Source organism: Xylocopa sonorina, chromosome 1 (genome assembly GCF_050948175.1).
Source record: "Xylocopa sonorina isolate GNS202 chromosome 1, iyXylSono1_principal, whole genome shotgun sequence".
Classification (NCBI taxonomy): domain Eukaryota; kingdom Metazoa; phylum Arthropoda; class Insecta; order Hymenoptera; family Apidae; genus Xylocopa; species Xylocopa sonorina.
Genome location: NC_135193.1, coordinates 17,799,883 through 17,818,342, shown reverse-complemented (window position 1 = coordinate 17,818,342; position 18,460 = coordinate 17,799,883). Strand labels below are relative to the sequence as shown.

Below are 18,460 nucleotides of genomic sequence, written 5' to 3'. Positions count from 1 at the left end.
CGGTATTTTATGCATCGAATAAAAACTCAAATGTTCTAACGTTTGTTAATATCATTTTTTATTGATCGTGTGCGCAAGTACAGGTCGAAATATAGACTTCAAGAACAGATCAACAGTGGTCGGAAGTAACGCGTAACGAGTGCAGATCACAAATATTCCTTTTCGATCATTTGGTCACCCTTAAACCGACGGCATACATGTCCGTGATGTCCGTCAGAACTTTGTTGTTCTTCTGTCGAGGATACTTCTTCGGGACGTTGCGATTTTTATTTTTCCCTGTCGCTGCTCGACCGACTTTGTTAGCTGCTGTTAGAAATGTCGCCGTAGGCGTTTCCGGCGGAACAGCGGATAAAGCACCGGTCTTTTTGTACTTTTTAATGACGTCGCGTACCGCTGTCTTAATAATCTAATACGTTTCAAAGAAAATATTATATCTAGCTAAGCTACGTAGTGAGAGAGTTACTGTGGCTGGATTACAACCTTTTCATCGGTTTGTCTAAAAGATTTCTCAGTTTTTGTGGACAACTTTGCCGATTGCTTCTGAAAAGCCATAATCTTCGAGACCAACGACTGTCTCACCGGAGACGACTCTGTTCTACTGTTTACTGTTCCAGCGAAGGTGTGCGACTTTTTTGGCGCCCGTGATACGTGCTTCTGATTACCACCAGTCTTTTCCTAATAATTTCGATTAACGTGTCAATTTTTTAATCGTGCGATACAGTTTTTAACGATTGTAACGCATACCTGAATCAATGTTGGAGATTTCGATTTGTAGCTAGCTATCGTATTACCCACGGGTGCACTTTTTACAGTCGATTCTTGCTTATCGATTAGCACAGCAGGTTTCGAAGGTTTTGCTGGTGCAGTAGTCGGCAGTGCTTGTCTTAGTTTAGGCGAATCCACTTTGTAGTAAGCATAAAACTCCTGATCGAGTTGTATTTCCAGCTCTTCGATCAAATCGACGATCACAGGGCCGATTTGATTCTGCACAATTGACTTCTTCTTCGTCAGACAAGTCTACGGTCGTTTCCATGTAAATATAAATGTAAATGAAACTAGGAACGAAATTTCTCTTGTACACCTACCGTAGGAGATTTCGACACAAGGCTGACTTTCGATTCTTGATTATTTAAACCGGATTTCTTTCCACATGTAGTTATTTTAGTCCCTTGAAGGGACAGCGCCGCGCCTAGATATGGCTGGCAGCTGGGCATTCTTTGCTTGTAAGCCAGCTCAAACTGTCCCGTGTCCGCGTCTTTGTCCTCTCGATGGTCTATGACCACTTTGAACATCCATCAGCAAGGAATAAGAAAAAAATGATCTAACAATTTATAGAAATAAATGAAAAGCTTCGACCACCTTTTATAGTATCCTCTAGGACCTGTCTGCAAAGACGCGTCGTAACTCTACTCGAATAGCTCATATCAGGATGACTGTTGATTTCGATTAACCAGACAGAGAAATCATCCATAATCATAAAATCAGCCCCGTAGAGTTCGAAACTGTTCTTTCGACGATCCATAGCTTCCTGGCTAGCTAATAATGAACCAACCAAGCCCTGCTTCATTCCCGGATAAATTACATCGTCCCACGCTTTATCGTGTCCCTGAGACCTGTCGGGAGTTCGTTAATTTAGGAACCTTCAATCTCATCACGTAATTTTAACGGAGATTCGGGCTATACTTGAGGAACTCCTTGAAAGTGGTCGCGTCCCACATGTTATCCGAAGGCAAAGCAGGATCCCTATCACCGCAATTCGTGTACTTGCACTGGATCGAATGGTTGCACAAATGTATCGATTCATGGAAATCCGTCAGGCTGAATTTCTGGGAGCAAAACCGCAAATAACTTTCTCTGCAAACAGACGGTCCTATATCGCGATACTATTCCTCGATGTATCGTGTTGCTCTTATGAATAGTACGCCAAAAATATCACTCGATGAACATAATAAAGGGACAAGCATGTACGCGAACTGGGTTAGGAAGGATCAATTTCACAAAGGGGTGAATTCATAACCGGTAATTGGGTGGGGGTGGTTTGTTCGAAAGTAGCGAATCACCCAGTTCTAACTCCAAATATAGAACGGAACGGAGCTTCTTTCTCGATTACCGAACTATTCCGGACGTTCATCGACGATAATTGCTGGGAATATATCTAGCGCACGGTAATTAAACGACCCAGATATTTATAACCACGAAGACGCGGCACGAAACGGAAATTGTTTCAACTTATGTGCGTTTTGTACTTATCCAAGTAGTATGTCCCATATAATTGCGATCGAAAATTTACTTGTATATCCAGAGAGTAAGGGGCTGGGCGCAGGTAATAACGAACCATTGCCTGATGTCGAATTTCGTACTGTGTATCAGCAATGGCCGTTCTATAAACATAAAAGAGCAATGTCTACCTGAAAACACCATTTTTCACGCTACAACAGACTAATTGATATTCTGAACGATTCGCAACGATTACCAATGTACTTTTGTACGACATAACGAGTGTCCGATTTATTCGACGGGTTCATCTTCGCCATAACATCTTCCAGTTTGTTCAGAAGCACGATCCCTCGGCCGCGACTTTTGTTACCCGGTTTCATGATCCACACGTTCGACACGCCGTCCATATCGAGCTGCGGCCAGTACTTTTTCATCTTCTTCAAGATGTGCTTCGAGGCCAGAAAGAATTTCTGTTCACAGCATGCTAAATTAATATAGTTCTCATCACGTCACTTGCCAGCGATTTCGTCGCGATCGAATTGCTTACTTGAAACGGCACATTGTTTCGAACGAAGAGGGTTTGACCGTGAACGATCTGATAGTACCAGCTGATAAACTGATCCCATTGATGCACCCAAACCCTTTCCACCTCCTGATCGATGTCCTCGTGGGACTGTGCGCTAATATAATCGCTGCATCGTTTAATTGCGAACTCCAACGCCTTCAAAGGCACCGTGCCAGTTGGTGATCTAACCGCGTTCTCGCCTTCAACGCTGATCTTGTTAACCAGCCACTTTAACAAGCTTAGACAAGCTGTGAATCTAACAGAGAAACGAAACGAAATGGAAATCTATACGTTAAAGCATAAATACAATGGAAGGTTTTCTTTTTCTATGAATGAAACGTATGGTTCACCGAAAATCTTCAATGAAAGCGTGCATTTGGTCGCCTTGGCATAAATTGTAGCAACGCGGGAAAAGCGTGTTCGCAACCCCGGCCTCGTAATACCAGTGCATTTGTCTGACGTTCGAACACAAGCCCACCTAAGGCAATCGATTTTCTTAGAAGCATATATTATCCTCGTTCGATGTGTCGTATTCGCCGAAGGAACTAAATCGAGGCCATTTCAGATACCTTCGAGGTGAATCCCGCTCGGCAGTATCTATTAAAAATTGTAGTCTTGTTGTCTTGCGATGGCCAACCGGGCCATTCCGATCCGGTGTTCCAAAGAAAATCCACCGTGTGATTTGTGAGCATTCTGGAGATCAATTGCCGTTCGCTTTGCTGGTCTCTCAAGTCCCCAATGCCGGCTAGTAGCAACACGGGACTCGCGTCGACGTTGAAATGCTGTTCGACTAAAAAAAATCGATTTCTCTGACGACAAAAATGGTAGAAAACTTGGCGAAACTATGCGGAACAGTCGTGGTACCATTGGTATTCTTTCTGAAGAACTTTTCGCACCATCCTCTCTTTACTAAACATTCACGAATCACACGAGCCCTTCCATAAATCATGAACGTGTGATGCGCAGCTATGGCATCTTTGACCATCTGTTTGATTCGCATAAATCGCTCGTGAAGCGTCGGTGGAAGTTCGAATGTCGAGTCAACTTTTTCTACGTTGAAAAATTGACGCGTTAATGCACGCGTCAGTGAATTAAACAAGAGCGGACGTTGGATCGCGCACCTTCGACTACTTTCGTTTCAATCGCGTCGGTGTCTGGAGTTGGTTTCTCGTTAGGCTCTGCAGATTCATCTCCGAGGTTCTCCTCTTCATTCTTGTCCGCTTTATTCTGGCCGGTCGACTCCAAATTCGACGCCGTCTCATCGTTCGCTTTCATGTAACACACTTGCAAACCTGTGGATTCCTCTGCACTGACACACTCCGTCGACCTTCAATTTTACTTCATCGCAGCAGGATTTGTTTAAGGAAGGACGGAACCGAGGAGGCCGATGTTACTTTATCCTGGATCAGCTAACAAAATTTCATGGCAATAATAAAAAGAAAAAAAAAAGAAAGCATTACCTCGAACGTAGATTTCGACGATCAAAGAGAAACTACATTGACAGTCTGTAGATTCAAATTGGATTTCATTCGGTACCTGTTGAATCTTTGTCGTTTTATCAACATCCTTCCGTCTTAATTCGATGTAATTAATTTCGATCTTTACTCGATGATGATTGTCACTTTATGTCTAAACTGTTCCGCGATAGAATTTTCGTGCGTCCCGTCAAAGCCAATAAGTAATCGACGAGACGGAACCAAAACTCCAACTGAACGTCATCGACGACAGACACAGGGCATGTGTTCCGAATCTAGAATTCTGTAAGCGTGCGCCCTGAAAGCGTTTTAAACCACCCTAACTATTCGTCGGATTGGATAAGATCGCATGACTGTGTCCTCCTCGAGCTCTAATTATACGTCACAGTACGAGAGTGAAGAATGTCGGGTCGAGGATGGCCATTCAAGATCCTCAAAGGTCACGTATAAATTGAACCACGTTTTTCTCAATTATATTGCACCCGATCCAACCTTTCAACTCCAAAACGTCAAATACCATCGCAGTATTAGTTTAAACGAAACACAGCTTTTCAGATTCAAAATGCGTCACGCAATGTAATTGCGATGGAATTAAAAGTAAGAAAGGTAGAAACAACAGGAACGTACCAGGCACCCCTGCGGAACTTCGCGATGGTCGAATGCAGGTAAAGAAACGAAACGGATCGCGTGGGTTGCCCTAACCACTCCCGTTCTACAAACTCTGACCTACTTAACGCGAGTGCATCTTGGTTCGCGTGAAGAATCACTCCTGCTATCGTCTAATTGCTACAGTTCGATTTTACGCTGATAATCCCCGATATATGCATCGCGTTGTACTATTTTTAGAATTCGGTCGATCCTTACGCGCTTTTCTTATCAGGCCTTCCCGCTGAGCCGATGGTCGCGTGCGATAAAAGCGACGCTAAAGAATTAACCGCCTACAAGATAGCGAGTTCCTTGCTGGAATTACGAATCCATGTCGTGTACATGTCAGATAAAGAATCGGCTATTTTTCCGTGGTCTATTTTACGATCTTACGTTGTCGCTATTACGCGTATCTTAATTTCTTACCATTAGATATGGTGGGATATATGTTGAGGGAAATCATAGAATACAGCTGTACGACTGCATTCGTAAGGTATAGGATACAGGTGTATGATTGTGTAATGCTGATGGTTGTTTGAAGATTTGTTACTGAAATATTGAAGAAATTACTACTAAATACAGACGAACTCCGAAAAAACGAATGATCCGGGGGATAAACATGTCACTGTCGGTGACAGGAAGTATTTGAAAATGGTAAGAAATGAAGTTGTTCGAGTGTTATCAGCTTCAATACTCCTTATCGGAACCAATGTCGAACATTAATATTGGAAGAATAAGATATATGTTAAAATATGCTAAAATAGGACGTGAAACTTGCGCCTTTTGTTTAAATGATATTTTAGTTTGCATGATGAAAAATTACAAAATTATACGATTCTACTTATCACTTTTCCGTGGCGCTGTAATCGTATTAGGTTACCCAATCGGTATCATTGGGAGTGACATTACTACGTGTCCTAAAAACGTGTTATAAAATATTTAACGATCTTCTACATATATGTTCATGAATATAAATATTATTCGAATGTAATAGTTTCTTTTCTAATTGAATGATGCTTATGCTACTCTTAATGTCGTAAAATAACGTTGTACGGTTAATGCGTGTACATTCCACGAAACGGTGTGGTAGACTATACATGAATACATTGTGAAAAATGGCTCGGTTGAAAAATTTATCTTTATTAGTGCTTACGGAGGAATGTTTGGAGGAGTATTTCGATAATTTGAACTTCGCACATGGTAAGCAATTCTCGCATATTTATTAACATATGTGATATTAAATGTGTAACTTGACGTTTACACATGCGTAACATGATTTTGTGTCTCCGTCAGGTTCACGCGAACGCTATGAGAGAGCGCATTGTTCAAAAGAAAAAGGAGAAGTATAATTTGAAAAATGAATTTTTATTTCTCCAGATCCATTAATATTTTGTTCATTTCGTATTCTGTTACTTTATACAATTTTATCTCGCGTTTAAACAGTGAAGTCGCTGAATGATCGAATTTTGTATTGTTCGTAGCGAGTCGACGATGATCAATTTTTTTTTCTGATCATAAATCTAAAGTCATTACCGCGTTTCGTGACAATTTAAAATTAATTATTACATAAGTTAAAATGAATTTCCTGAGAAGAAGACACGAACCTCTTCAAGTAAAACATGAAAATTTTAAACATGTTTCAGTTGGATGTTTCAAAGCAACGTTAAGCAAGGTTTTAGGCTTTTGTATCATCGCCGGATCCCTTCTCGGTTAGAGAATTTATTTTTAAACAATATTTGCAATTATACCCACTATGTTATCTCTCTCTTTAAGCAACATATCTATATTACAATTGAACTATTACTCAAAAGATTAATTTTTGTGTTTAACGCTATTTTGTTTTTATATTACTCTCTGTATTTTAGTTAAAGTGCCACAAATTGTAAAACTCCTTCAAAGCAAAAGCGCAGAGGGTATTAATATCTTCAGCGTGTTAATGGATCTATTCGCCATTACTGCTACAGTGTCTTATAGTTTTATTAGCGGTTTTCCATTTAGGTAATATAAATAAAATACTAAATATTTATAAAGTGTGACGCATTAACATTTGTAAAGTCTATAAATATACATGTTTCAGCTCATGGGGTGATGGAATTTTTCTAAGTTTGCAAACCTTAGCTATTGCTGTTTTAATAATGTATTACAGTGGTAATATGATTCACGCAACTGCATTTCTTGCTGCTTATTTATCAATAATAATTGCTGCCACTAGTGGATTAACACCAGTAGAGGTTCTTTGGTTTTGTCAAACAATGAACATACCTATTGTTCTTACCAGTAAGGTACGCTTATCTTGAAATCGAGGTCACAATATAATACTGTTTGCACAAGTTATATAAATCATCTGCTTATAGTTGATGCAAGCATACACAAATTATTCAAATGGGAGTACAGGTCAACTCTCCGCAATAACAGGGTTTTTGCTATTCTTTGGATCTCTCGCAAGAATATTCACTTCTTATCAAGAAACAGGAGATGTAACAATGATAGTAACATACACGTGCTCGACTAGTGCAAATGCTGTACTAGCTCTTCAAATTCTGTACTACTGGAATGTAGATACAAAATCTAAAAGCAAAATGAAAAAAGTACAATAAGTAAATTAATAAAACATTTTGTATTCCAATAGCGAAATAAAAACTAATATAATGATAATTCTGGTATTAGAAGTATCGGAAAGATGTAATATTGATTTTTATAAAGGGACAATGGAATTTGAAAAAATGATAAGGCGGTTTGAAAATTGACTGTAAAAAATAATGAAAATAAAAATATTATAAAAATCGTATACGTATTGTTATTTACAAAAACTTGAACGAAGTTTCAGTGAGAAGATGTTGTACCACTTTGAAATGCCCGGTAAACCGGAAGTGACATATTAAGAAACGCGGCAAGGGCGGCGGGAACAGTCGATTTGCGCAAGCTCTTTCACGAGTCTATCGTTTCCGGTTTTGTCATAATCGTGACTTGTGCATCGAATGGTGAAATAGAGGCGCGCAGTTGTTTAATCGTCGATAATGTTACGTAGTGGGCCGTGATATAGTTGGAAAGCACATTAACAAATCGTCGGAAGATAATAAGGGAGCAACGGTGAGTAATAATCCGGGTACTTTTTTGGCCAGTCTGGCATGCCCATGAAAAAAAAACGGGCGTGGATGAGAGTTGGAGTAAAAGAGGTGGCCATTTGGAGCGTTATGGCGCCATCAGCCTTCACAAATCCGGCTTCCCGACGACCATCTTGTTATCGATAAATCAATATAACGCGCCTCTCTCTTTCTATGTAAGCGTCTCTTTTGAACAAAAGAATATTCTGAGAGATTTATCCTGTTACGTCGTTTTTACTATTCGCCAGAGGGATATCAACAGCTACAGGTAAATTGTTCAGGGAACCGGTTCTTGGTATAATTCGCTTTGTGTAAGCGCGTTCTTGCGCAGAGTACCATTCCCTTTTTGGAGATATGCGATCTGCGGTTCATGAAACCGTACGAGGCCGATAACTTTTCTACCGCTAGCATTCGACCAATCCTTAGACGATTGCAATACCAGAATATTCTGGATATCATCGTGGAGAGCGGTTTATCGGTTACAAAACATGTGTCCTTGGCTGTTTGGATGATGATCCTTTTTGCATGCCAATTTCGGGCAGTCGGTCAGAGGCAGCTATTAAAAAAATTTTATCTTCTATATTTGGATAATATCTCGGATATTGAAGAAAAAAAGGGAAAGCATTACGAATCCGCCGATTTTTCATAGTATTGCAGGACTAGGTTGCTTGCAGTACTGAATCAAAATGGAATCAATGGATGCGCGTCTTGTGGCGCAAGCATTGAACTACCATGGCCAACAGTTGCAGAAAGTGTGGGAGGGAGAACGTAACGAGAACGAACTGGCTATGCTCAATCTCAAGGAACCAAATTTTGAGATCTACCAACAACGTCAAAAGACTCTCAGGTACATTTCCAAACGTATAATCCAATTTTACGTATACGTACATTCTTAAATTTCTCACATATATCATTTATTACATTTGTTTCTTAATAGTTTTGGCGATAGAGGAAAAAGGCTAAAGCTACAACAGTTCCTTGCAAAGAAGGCAGATGCTCTTTATGATAAGGCAAATTTGGAGAAAACAGTTGAACCTATCAAGCAGGAATTAGGCGATGAAGGTACAACTTTGTCTCGTATTACTTGAATTTTATCTTCCATATGTGTTGCACAATCACGTGTAATGAATACTTTGCGTGTATTGTTTCAGAATTTTATGCCACAATGCCAGGTCTTGATACTTTTGTCACCATGGAGAAATCTCAACGTATTCGTAATTTTTTGGAGGTAATTATTTGTTTTTTTTTTTTTTTCTTTTTTATTCCCTTTTTCCTTTATTATTGATAGGATTAATAAGCTACAGTGAAATGTTCGATTTCAGAGTTTGGTCGTTGGAGATGTTATTTACGCGCAAGTGATGGGTAAAAGTGCTGCTGGGCTTCTACTGAAGGTGCTTTGCAACTGCAGTGACTGCCCCAGGGTTGTTACTGATTTAGGTGTTAAGGTACATCGTTGTACTTTGTCCATAGTAGGCCTGTGCAATTAAACTCTATGTGCATTGCACGCTGTGTCATAGAAGATGTTGCTTGGATAGACACTAGTTACACAGGCCTGATCTATAATCAATCCTCTATATGGTCTCAAATCAAGTACTAAAATGATGCGCTTCGAACAGGCTCTAATATTGAACACGGCCACAGTGCCGGCGGTGGACAAGAAAGGTGTAACAAGAGGCTACATGGCAAATGATCTCATCTGCGTCGTAGTCAGTGAAGTTAACGTTGAAGCCGAGCGAGTTGTTGCAGTTATGAACGTACCTGCCCGCGAAGGGCAAGCGCCACACCCACCTATGGGACTTATCCATTCTGATGATCTTCCAGAAGCTTATAAGTAAGTGACAAAAAGTCTGGATAAGTACACTTTTTTGGTATTTCTAATAACGCTTCACTAACTCTTGTAAATTGATATGTACATCACTATATATAGGAGATATTGTATACACGATATAAATGGTAAAAAGTGTCTTGTGATGCATCAGTAGCACTTTTAGTTAAAAAATTTTTATTTCGATTATCAATTTCTTTGATCATTTGCTTATTGCGACATACTTTTTTGAGAGCACTTGTGCACTAACAGAAGGCAGGGGGAATTTTTTCCGACAGTGGTAGTTTCGAATTTAGGATCGATATGTATATATATATTTATATACATATATTATAATGGTCTCGATCGTGATCGAAATGCATCTTCTATTGACAGTGTAGTTATTATCTTGTTTGTAAATTGCATATTAAGTGAGAGAGTACAGATTTGCATCTTTAGTGTTTTGTTTAATATTTTTCGTTGAAAGAGAAGGTAAGGAAAGTGGTATTGGTGGCCAAAAGAAGTTGAGATTTAACAGACGCACTGTGATACTAACAAAACAAGGTAAATTAGATTTGATTCCTCTTACACGTTTTTATGAATTTAGGTGCCAGACACTCTCAGTAACGTAAAAAGTTGATAGTCAGTATGATGATGAATTTATAATGTGATACAAATGATTCAAACCTTGAGCATTGGTTGACATGGCTCTGTTGCGCACAATATTCTATCTACGTTTGTGATATGTTACTCTCAAAGCACCAGCCAAACAATGGCGCCAAATGACATCAATGTCTTTTGAGGTTGCATTTCCAGTATGAGATGTTGAGCCTTGGGTGGTCAGAGTGAGTGCTGCAGACGGTAGGTATAATAATGATTTACTGTTGTTTGGTCTCTTATTCTAGGCGAATAATAAACTAAGTAAAACAAATAAAAAACAAATGTTTAAAAAATATAATTTTTTAAATGTTTCATCAAAATATTTTTGGTCTGCCGAAGAACGTTTTTCATTAGAGTTTACCGAGCAGCTAAACTGCATGATATGTCAACGCGCTCTCCATGTACCTTTTTCGTACGTATAAAATTAAGTGAGATACAGTAATAACACCTTTTAGAAGTTGTCATGAAGTTAAAGCAGAGACCAAATAACTAAAATCCTAATCGCCCGAACCTTTACCTTTAAGCCTCAAAAGAATCGCGCCTTGTCATAATAATGCCTCATTTAAACTTACAGCTTAAATTGACAAATAAAAAATATAAAAAATATGATGTCATGTTTGAATTGACACCACAAAATGCAAAAACAGGCGACAATACTACTACATGTATAAAAAAATTTTTTTGGTCAACTTGGAAGATAAAATATACTCAGGCGTGGCTCCCAACCTATCCTAGGGCTATGCAATTTATTTTATCGCACCAAAAAAACTTATAAAAACCAAACCACCGTCGATTGATGATAGGCTGTGTGCTTTTGTGTTGAGAAATCCTCTGATTACAAACATGATACAAAATACTAGAAATATACGTCTTAGCGGTACATGAAAGGTGAGAGACGAGTTTACATAATAATGAGGTTGTGTACCATTGTAAATTTATACGTAAGAAATTATCTGGTAATAAAGGAAGCTTACCAAACTTTCTGCAATGTATCCCCGTTTCGGACCCCTGCTGCTTGTTAACGGTACAAACGTAGATTTTGATCGACTCTAATACCATGAGCTGTCTGGTCATTTTGCTTTCTCTTCTACATGGATGAAAATTCTTTTCCTTCGAAGCATCTTTGGCATTAGTGTCGTATCGTTGAATAATTCATGTAGATCGAAGAGAAGAAGGAAATCGTTATGCAGAGTTGAAACAAACCGATGAAGATTACGTGGTGTACGTTAACACGTGCAGGCAAGGAATAACAGCAAAAAGGAAACGTGCATACTATAATATGCATGAACATAGATAAGACGATGAGACGTCGAAAAAACAGTTGAACGGAAAGTACAATCAGTCCGAAAAAAAAGAAAAAACACAAACAGAATCGTCTGCCAGGAACATAAACTCAGGACTTGTTGGAGATTCGGTCGTCATGATTATCAAGTCTTTAGTTTTACCGTTAACGAAGTAGCTTTGGTATCCTCTTTTTGGCAAAGGTCAAAACGATCTTTACATCTTGATAATTGGTCGTTTCTCTTTGTGGTGTAGGAAAGCAATGGACAACAAAGGACAGTCATACGAAGCGATGTTGGAGAATAGTACTGGCTTCAACAATCCAAACAACATTAAATATCTTTGCGACTTGATGGGTCTCGGGCAAGAGAATCACTCCAATATGGTCGGTTTGAGGTAAAGTATAGACATTTTAAACTGTTTTTCTTTACATTGTATGTAATGTATGTATTTTGTATGCAACCATCGTATCGGTACTCGGTGAGATTCTAATTAAGTGGTTCTGAAACATTTTGCAGAGAAAGATTCCCACCCAATGAATATGCATCCGAATTGAGACAGGCACAGGCCAGTAAGTGGGCGTTCCGAAGCGTGGCTGAGGGTATAGATCATTTCAAGGCTGGTCGTCATACAGAAGCCTTCCAGTGTCTCAACAAAGCACTTACCGTTGATCCACGAAACGTTGAGGGATTAGTAGCCCGTGGAGCATTGTAAGTCATGACTTCCGCCTTCGGTTAACCAGATACGAATTGTTTAAATTACGTGTTAACCTTGTATACGTATCTTTTGTTACAGATACGCGAATAGCGGTAGTTTTAAAAAAGCTATCGATGATTTTGAGACAGCTTTGAAGCTGAACCAAACTCATACAAACGCGCGTAAATATATGGCCGAGACTCTCGTTGCTCTGGGTCGAAGTTACGAGGATGAAAAGAAGTACGAAGAAGCTCAAAAGGCATATGAAAACTGCCTTGCGATTGCCCCGTTTCACGAGGAAGCCAGAAACTCTATCGAATATATCAAATCCAAGACGTTGACGTCATCCCTGAACCCTCTGGATTCGTTCAAAAGTTTCGAGACTGAGAATGACGTTAGCGAAAATAAAAAGGAGAAGAAGAAACGCAAGAAGGAGAGGAAGTCACGTTCAAAGAAGAGGCAGAGATGGAGTTCTAGCTCCAGTTCATCATCAAGCGGATCTTCGAGTTCCTCCAGCTCTGAGTCAAGCAGCTCTTCGTCGTCCGCAAGTTCGCGATCAGCATCTCGATCACCTAGCCGCAAACGGAAACACAAGAAAGATCACCGTGGTTCACTTTCACCTCTTAGCAAGCGTATGGCTCAGTACAACAATCCACCAGCTGCTACCACAGCTGCGCATGACGTAATTGCTCCTGTAACCTACAGTTCAAATACTCGCGATAAAATGGACGATTATGAAATAAAAGTGCGGAAATTCCTGGAACAAACTAAGGACGATTCTGATTACGAAGATAAGGTAAAAAATTATACGTTTTTCCTTACATAGGTATTGCTTGTTACGCGATTTAAATGAATTATTAATTTATTTTGTGTCGTTAGGTAAGGAAATTCTTGGAAGAAACCGCCAGATGGAAGAGAGAAAGGGAGAAGGAAAAGAAACATTCGGAAAGTGAGAAAATGAAGAAAAAGAAGAAGAAAGAAAAGAAGGGGAAGGACAAAGAAAAGGAGGATAAGAAGAGCAGAAAGAAGAAGAAGAAGGAGGAAAGAAAGAAACGTAAAAACAAGGACAAGCTTGAAAGAGACTTAGAAGCCTTGAAAAAATCTTCGTTACCTGATTTAGAACAGTTGGAGTCAAAACTGAATGCGTATTATGCGAAAGTTGAAAAAGAGACTGCTGTCTTGAAAAGGTTGGAACCTTTATGTGGCCCGTTCATGATCATTCTTTCGTTTCGGTTATTTATTTTCGTGACAAATTTTTGTCTATCTCATTAATGACTTCGTTAACGAGAAAAAGAAGGGAAGAACAAATTAATAGTAGAAACAAATATTATTACTTTTGGCGTCGAATTTAATTTTTGTTCTCTTGATTCATTTTCCGTGGTTGATCTAATTTTTAAAGATACATGAATGGAAACGCGGGTTTTAACCTATCGTATTTTATTTATGTTTTTATATTCACTAGGTATGTAGCTCAGTATAATGACATAGCTTCCCCTCTTAGCAACGCGGAGAAGCTCGCTGAGAGTTCACGAAGGGAGGAGGAGCTGCGCAGAGAGAGGGAAAGGGAGAGAGAAGAGGCTTCAAAGGCGTATCACGAGCGCGAAGCTAGGGTGCCAATGACCGCACAGCAACGTAAAGGTAAAGGATCAGAAAAATGTAGCAAGGGAAAAAGAGGCTTCAGTATCGTTTAATTTTGCTTTTTCTACACAGAGATTCAGAGGAAACCACTGACAGACATATTTGAGCAAGAGTCTCAACTGATTCATCCCGAACCGAAATTACCTACTCTCGATACAGCTGCACTAAACGCAAAGTGGAAAGCTGCACAAGCCGCCAGGTAAGAAGATTGCGTTTGGCTGTAATTCTTGAGAGATGTTACGCGTATATCCGTAAATAAAATGTGGTAATTTTATTTTTATTTGTCCAGGCAAAAGGATGTTCTTCCGCAAAAGTGGCAGGATGTGGCGCCGGACAGCAAAAAGATGCAGCCGAACGTAGACAGTGACGAAGACGACGATAACGAATTGGAAGAGAAGCTGCAACGAGCAGCATTGGAAAAGTCGATGAATATACGGAAGCAAATGCAACGTGAACTCGCAGAGAAGAGAGCAGCTGCAGCTCAGCCCATGTCTGCGCCTACGCCACCGCCGTTGCCCAAAGAACCGCCGATTCCGAAACAGGCACCAGTGAAATATCCAACGCCACAGCCGCAGAATAAATTCCAGTCGTACAAGGACCCCTCGATATCCGCACCGCAGACAACGCCTACCAAGTTTAGCTCCAGTAACAATCTTGGTGGTAAATTTCAGCCGATCGGACAGAGTGGCAATAGCGGTGCTGGTCATCCACCGGAACCACCGCGTCCACCTCCACCGACGAAGAGTCAGAACCAGGCGAAAGGTCCCAGAACGGATTCGGATAGCGAGGCAGAAAGGCAACACAGACAAACGCCTAAAAAACGGGAATCGAGCAGCAGAGGCGGTGCCGTATCGAAGCGAATGAGCAGAGACCGTCCAGCGAAACGTTCGCGCAGTAGATCGCGCAGCGCTTCGAGTTCAGGCTCTTCGAGATCCCGTTCGCCCAGACGAAGCCGCTCTCGATCGTACTCGAACAGAAGATCCGGTAGTTACGAGAGAAAATATAGCCGATCTCCGTCAGGCACGTACAGCAGATCGCGGTCTAGATCGCGTTCCCGATCTTACACCAGAAGTCGCAGTCGCAGCAGGTCTGGGGACAGGAGCTACTACCGCAAGAGGCAGTTCCGACCGTACAATAATCGCGGCACTTATTACAAGCCACGTTTCCAGGGCTTCAATAATCCTAACCATCGTGGCGGTGGTAACAATTTCCAAAATCGTAATCGATTCTATAACAATCAGCATAACAATCGGTTTGGCAATAGACGCGGCGGTGGTTTTAATAATCGCGGCGGTGGACGCGGGCGTGGCGGTAATCGTGGTGGTAGATTCTTCCACGGTAAACAGGGCTTCCGCGACTTCCGTGATAGGCGAGACTTCAGAGATCGTCGCGCCGCTTCTCGCGATAGATACAGCGATCGTAGTTATTCACCGGACCCGATGAGAAAAGTAGACGAAGCGAAGGAGAAGATCAACAAAATGTTGGAAGGCGGGGACGACGTGATAGAACATCAACAAGGTGGTGGTGGCTCGAACGTTCCTCCGAGTAAAAGACAAGATGGACCTCTGAGCGAGGGCGAAGAAAGGGACGACGATGACTACGAGAGGTGGGGAGAGGGCGAGGGGGGCGACACAGCTAACAAGGTTGGTTAGGTCTCTTCTGTATAGGCTTTCGCGAACGAACAACCTATCTTCGTGCTGACGATCATGATAATCCGGATGATAAAATATGAGGAGTATATGATGAGGATAATGATGATGATGATAATGATGATGATGATGATGATGATAATAATGATGATGATGGTGATGATAATAATGATGATGATGGTGATGATGGTGATGATGATGATGATGGTGATGAGCCACACGTGCAAGAAACACGCGACCTAGGAGCCAACTAACTCTCGTTTGTTGCTAGAATGAGGAGGTTGGACCTGTCGACGATAACCTGGAAGGCAAGGAGTACTTCATTGAGCGCATGAAGCAGCGAAGCAAGAATGTTTTAATGCAGAGAGCCCTTGCTGCAAAGGTTTGGTAGATACCACGTTGCCACGTTGCTGCTTCTTCGATTCTTCTCCTTCATCTGTGATATAGTTACTTTTCTTCAACGTTGAAACATGGACCGGATCACGTGAGACAGACTTCTTACTCTCTATTCTTGTACCGAGCGATTTCGGTATAATTAAAAACAGTGTGTAGAGGGGAATATATCATAAAGAGAAATAAGTACAGCTGCCGTCATGACGGTCGAGAGAAATGCAAACATTTTTCTTTCAATTTTTTTTTAAGCTTTATCAGAACTGCAGTAACGTAATCATGTGCCGTATTATCGAATGAGATCACAATTCGGGGTCGTTTCACTCGATTGTCATGCTCGCGCCTGAATATCTACGTAGTAAATAATCTTGGTGGTACGACACGTATTAATATGCGTCTCTCGTCTCGATTCAATAACGCGTTCGTATCGTAAAATTACTGAACGTCGACGTACTCGTTGCGTTTAAACCCTCTCCTTAAATTTTTTTCAATTGTTAGCGAAAAGATTTTACTCACATTTTGACTCTAGTACTTATTCCCTCATATATTGTAGCATTTTTTTCTTACCGTAACTTAGGTAACTACTATCGCATATATAAGTAATTAAGGTAGGGAAAAAGAGAAGCTTCTGCTGTAACACGCGCTTTCGAAGGGAAGTATTTTGGTCGCAATGTTCGATGTACGCGAGTGGCTTTTCATTATCATTCATTGTCACGACTAGGAGAGTCGCTATCACATCGTTCGCGGTTTTAATATTGAATGAATTTATTCCCGATTCACGACGTTTCCCTCCAATTGACTCGCAAGGTTTAGTGTTGCACATCACATTCTCAAACGCTGCGTAACGATTTGAAGGAAAACTGTAATCATTTACGAAAAACCTCGATTCCGATCGAATTAATCCGAATCGAGAATCGCCAGCGCAAAGAAGAGACTTTCTTAGTAAGGTAAATAGTTTCTCCCTCACGTCTTGCATCCTTGGATTATTCTTCATAATTGCTTTGTTTCGGAACACGTTATCACAATCCCCCTCCCTCTTTATTACGAATACTTATTTTAAGATTTCATGCAAATAATTTACTAGTAAGACACTTATATAACGTTGTATGTAAACGAGTTGCTGTACAATTCAAAGATCCGCAAATACATAATACGATAACAGAAAACCTCTGATTGTTCCTTAATGGTTGTTAAAATTTCCGCCCGCATACACGACTCTTTGTAAGTACTTTGTTTCGCCGTGTTTTTTTCTTTTTTTATCTCCGATGCGCCACTTACAGAGTCCTCGTTCAGAGAACGTTGCCTCTGCGCGATTAAAACTGGTTCTTTTATTGATAGCGCACCGATTTGGATATCGCTACGTGTTCCATTCGCGGTCGGCTATTTAAACCTGCGGTCTCGTTCGTCGCCTGCATTTATTCTTCGATACTTCCAGCAACAACATGAAGCTTCCACGAGCACAGTTCGTTTTCGTTATCTCGGGTCTCTTTCTACTTCAGTATTCAGACACGGTGATGGGAGCGGTGCTCTTTAGTAAGTAATTTCGATCTTTAATTTTTTTTTCTTCACGCGGCAAAGATCGAATCTCTAGCGAACAGATTCTATTCGTTCCGTGTGTATTCAATTTTTAAGAGCCCGAAATAGTCTACGTCGAAGGCACATGCGGGGAAAATGAAGTTTTCAGTCAATGCCAAGCGAATCCGAATTGCGAGAAGAGTTGCGATAATCTCGATGTCTGGGAGTCTGTACCTTGCGTTCAAACGAAAAATTGCTTGAGCGGTTGCATCTGCAGCATGGGATACGTACGCAACAACCAAGGGATCTGCGTTCTGGAGAACAGCTGCCCCCGAGTTAGGCATTAATTCCGGGTGAAACCAAGTCACGTCACGCGAGCCATTTTTAGTATGTCCATAGTAAAAAATGTTCAAGAAATAATCGTACTTTATGCTTGTTTGCTTTGAACGTAACACTTTCTTTTTGTTCATTGCTTCATTTACATATGTAAGTCACCGATATATATATACACATGTTTTTATCAAGCGTGAAATAATTGCCTTTTTTTCACTTTTATCAGTAATAACTACAACTGTATCGCAACGACTATTTTTGCAGTAGCGCGGATAAGAGATGCGTAGACGCATTTTGGTAGAAACTGGTGGGGGAATGTGGCGGCGCGCGATATGATAGCGTTTTGAGATGGTTCAGTTCCGCGCCGTCTTTCACGTGCGCGACACATTTCAGGAAACGCGAAGTCGTCCGAGTTGGAAGTCCGTATAAAAAGTATCGGTGAATTTATTTTTCAATCGTACGATTCTTTAATTTGATACCTTTTCTTT

At 40.6% G+C, this 18,460-nt stretch overlaps 4 protein-coding genes across 7 annotated transcripts; 3 read left to right on the top strand and 1 right to left on the bottom strand.

The window, feature by feature from the left end:
- Nucleotides 1–64: 64 nt before the first annotated feature.
- LOC143432591 (tubulin glycylase 3A) lies at nt 65–5,412 on the bottom strand. 3 transcript variants are annotated; one of them, XM_076909314.1, is made up of 14 exons: nt 5,329–5,412; nt 3,904–4,191; nt 3,647–3,832; nt 3,352–3,572; nt 3,133–3,260; nt 2,765–3,038; nt 2,474–2,687; nt 2,291–2,381; nt 1,684–1,854; nt 1,360–1,613; nt 1,086–1,282; nt 745–1,017; nt 481–675; nt 65–406 (listed from the first exon to the last, which is right to left on the bottom strand). In XM_076909314.1, exons 2-14 carry the CDS (start codon nt 4,055–4,057, stop codon nt 167–169), a joined length of 2,598 nt encoding a protein of 865 aa, XP_076765429.1. In that variant the 5' UTR covers nt 4,058–4,191; nt 5,329–5,412; the 3' UTR covers nt 65–166. The 3 variants fall into 3 exon arrangements, with proteins under 3 accessions (XP_076765429.1, XP_076765431.1, XP_076765430.1); XM_076909316.1 differs by having other exon boundaries at nt 745–1,002; XM_076909315.1 differs by lacking the exon at nt 5,329–5,412 and adding an exon at nt 4,319–4,461.
- A 565-nt stretch (nt 5,413–5,977) lies between these two features.
- On the top strand, nt 5,978–7,557 carry LOC143422924 (mannose-P-dolichol utilization defect 1 protein homolog). Its single transcript, XM_076893907.1, has 5 exons — nt 5,978–6,102; nt 6,546–6,611; nt 6,768–6,900; nt 6,980–7,184; nt 7,257–7,557. The coding sequence occupies exons 1-5, from the start codon at nt 6,018–6,020 to the stop codon at nt 7,497–7,499; spliced, it is 732 nt and encodes a 243-aa protein (XP_076750022.1). The 5' UTR covers nt 5,978–6,017; the 3' UTR covers nt 7,500–7,557.
- Nucleotides 7,558–7,832: 275 nt separating this feature from the next.
- Nucleotides 7,833–17,290, top strand: LOC143431021 (uncharacterized). Of its 2 annotated transcripts, XM_076907518.1 has the most exons (14): nt 7,833–7,992; nt 8,656–8,853; nt 8,944–9,068; nt 9,158–9,234; nt 9,329–9,451; nt 9,623–9,837; nt 12,007–12,147; nt 12,270–12,461; nt 12,547–13,243; nt 13,327–13,634; nt 13,910–14,085; nt 14,158–14,284; nt 14,375–15,728; nt 16,006–17,290. In XM_076907518.1, the coding sequence occupies exons 2-14, from the start codon at nt 8,693–8,695 to the stop codon at nt 16,123–16,125; spliced, it is 3,816 nt and encodes a 1,271-aa protein (XP_076763633.1). In that variant the 5' UTR covers nt 7,833–7,992; nt 8,656–8,692; the 3' UTR covers nt 16,126–17,290. The 2 variants fall into 2 exon arrangements, with proteins under 2 accessions (XP_076763633.1, XP_076763624.1); XM_076907509.1 differs by having other exon boundaries at nt 13,949–14,085; nt 14,375–17,290.
- Nucleotides 17,233–18,075, top strand: LOC143431038 (serine protease inhibitor). Its single transcript, XM_076907528.1, has 3 exons — nt 17,233–17,345; nt 17,463–17,657; nt 17,757–18,075. The coding sequence occupies exons 2-3, from the start codon at nt 17,567–17,569 to the stop codon at nt 17,984–17,986; spliced, it is 321 nt and encodes a 106-aa protein (XP_076763643.1). The 5' UTR covers nt 17,233–17,345; nt 17,463–17,566; the 3' UTR covers nt 17,987–18,075.
- Nucleotides 18,076–18,460: the final 385 nt, after the last annotated feature.